Source organism: Sprattus sprattus (genome assembly GCF_963457725.1).
Source record: "Sprattus sprattus genome assembly, chromosome: 6".
In the NCBI taxonomy this organism is placed as follows: domain Eukaryota; kingdom Metazoa; phylum Chordata; class Actinopteri; order Clupeiformes; family Clupeidae; genus Sprattus; species Sprattus sprattus.
Genome location: NC_137925.1, coordinates 18,524,380 through 18,526,879, shown reverse-complemented (window position 1 = coordinate 18,526,879; position 2,500 = coordinate 18,524,380). Strand labels below are relative to the sequence as shown.

The window sequence follows — 2,500 nt, the reverse complement described above, 5'->3', positions numbered from 1 at the left end:
CGATGTGCGGCGCGCCAGCATGTCGTCCTTGCGCACGTCCGGCATGCGGCGGTGCGGGAAGTCGGACTCCGAGTCGCTGCCGCGGCCTGTGGTGGGGGGGGGAAGTCGGAGGTCATAAAAGGTCATGAGAGGTCAGGAGAAATCACTGGTGGAAAAGTGGTCAATCAGTGAGCTGAACAGTAATCAAAGTAATTAGAAGAATCTAATAGTAATAAGGATCAGATAGAGGTCATGCCATATCCCTATTTTAAGTGAGGATATCTTCAAAGAATTTGCACTTATCCATCTTGAGACACCTACCATACTACAGTGATGGTTCAACCAATACAGACAACTGATTACTACATTTAAAAAGTATACATGGATACTTTAAGGTGTATACAACTACAAGCCAAATTAACACCCTCCTCAACCCCAAACCACCAAAACAATAAAATTGTCTCACGGTAGATGCCTCTGTGCCCTTACTGGTTGAATGAGACAAACACAGACAATGATTGTATGTCACCCCTAAAAGCATACGGTGTTAATACTGAACCAAATTGCAGTAATTGAAATATTCTCAAAATATAACAGAAAGTGTTCCTAGTTAAAACCACGGACCGGTTCAATAAGGACCCAACTGTCTTATTTCCAGAACGATTACAAAGGGCAGATGGCTGCCAAACCACTGGTCTCGTCTGGGCTCATTACAGGCCTCAAATAGAACCACTGGTCTTGTCTGGGCTCATTACAGGCCTCAAATAGAACCACTGGTCTTGTCTGGGCTCATTACAGGCCTCAAATAGAACCACTAGTCTTGTCTGGGCTCGTTACAGGCTTCAAATAGAACCACTGGTCTTGTATGGGCACCTTACGGGCATCAAACAGAACCACTGGTCTTGTATGGGCACCTTACGGGCTTCAAATAGAAGCCGGGACGAGAGAGCAGAGGGAATTGCTGGGTGGGTGGTGACCAGCAGAGCCAGTGGTGTCGGGGATATGTGCCCAGACAGAGTGCCTGTCGCCACCTGACCAATACCCTCCCTCCCCCCCTCACACACACACACACACTTTACGAAATAGAGCTTCATTGCACAAGCCCAAACCGACGTTTAAAAACAATTGAGAAGGAAATTGTGCTTATTTTGTAAAATACCTCCATAAAAATGTCGGTTTGTGAAATGTATTATTGCAAAACCAGAATGGCTTCCATACCTATATGACCCTCGTCCTCCTTTAAGGACAAAGGTGGAAACCTTCCAAGACATATCAGCTTCTAAGACCTGATCCACACCCTTGCACTGCCTCCCTCCCTCCCGAAGACCTTACATACACTCACATACATCGCTCAGTGTCAGTTCTTCAACCCATAGAAATTCCTCTCTCCAAGATGGTAGCCACATGTGCATTTGGCTCTGAGAAGGCTGCACTGTACTGTCAGTAAGGTTGAGGTTTGATACATTATCAACCACCCATGCAGAGATCAACCCAACAGCAAAGATTCCTCAAAAACGACAGTGTGTGCTTTTCCCTTTTAGTTTATTAGTGGAGGCTCACTGTTGGAGTTAAATGGCTGTCACAGGTTAGATGAAGGAAGGCCTTGAGGGAAGCCTTGCTTCAAGAGGACCGTGAACTCCTTTTAGGGAGAAAATGCAAAGAGGTTGAACATCCGATTGGCGACAGATTCCAAGCAGGTCATATGTGCATTGCCTTGGAGTGGTTTTAAAGTATCTATAGGGCTCTGTCGAACATGTGTGCTTTTGTTCGAGGATGACTGTGCTCCTATTCATCGTGGCAACTGCAGTGTTTTTCTTATTGTGTTATTTACATTTACATTACCATATTACAGCTAGAGAATATGCATGGGCTGCACCCTGTGTCAATGACATGCATAGCATAACACTGAAGTACAATCTGGGTGTTATAGTACGTAGCTGCTAATACTGGGCCATGAATGCTAATATGATCCCTTTCCGCCTTAGCAGACGAGTCGTCAGGGGAAACCTACCACACAGACAGGAGGAAGGATAGAAAAGATCAGAGCGTTTGGGTAAAGGAAAGCATGAAACAGGGACCGGGGAGAACAAGAACGGAACGAGGGGGGGGTGAGAGGGGAGAAAGACGACGTACGCCACACCGCAGTGCTACTGTAGCTCCAATCTGGCAACCGGCTCATTAGTTTGACCAGCAGGGATTTGAAATCGACACTCCAAGTCCTCCCAAAACAAATGACCTAAAAAAAAGTAAACTGGCCTCAAGCCAGTATCCACTTTCTGTCCTCTTTTTTAGTTTCCCCCCTCATCGGCCTCTAATGACATCCAGTTCATTCCGGTCCCCATACTAATTATTGTTTGGATAAAGTGAATTTCATAGCGTCGAACACATGCCCCTTGCTCAGAGGGGAGGTCACCGAGGACTCTGTCTGTTTGGGGTAAACACGCCTTGATAGGAGGTTCTTTATGCTACCCTGAAGCATCTAGCCCTCCAGTCCCACAACGACACCATTTCCTCTCCTCTC

General features: G+C 46.3%; 1 protein-coding gene across 4 annotated transcripts in view; it reads right to left on the bottom strand.

The window, feature by feature from the left end:
- limch1b (LIM and calponin homology domains 1b) overlaps positions 1–2,500 on the bottom strand; it is a 99,927-nt gene that overhangs the window by 26,644 nt on the left and 70,783 nt on the right. For all 4 annotated transcript variants that reach the window (XM_080840097.1, XM_080840098.1, XM_080840099.1 and 1 more), the window contains exon 8: positions 1–86. This exon is cut by the window's left edge and continues 170 nt beyond it. In XM_080840097.1, the coding sequence (XP_080696223.1) occupies positions 1–86 (86 nt within the window). The remainder of the gene's footprint in view (positions 87–2,500) is intronic.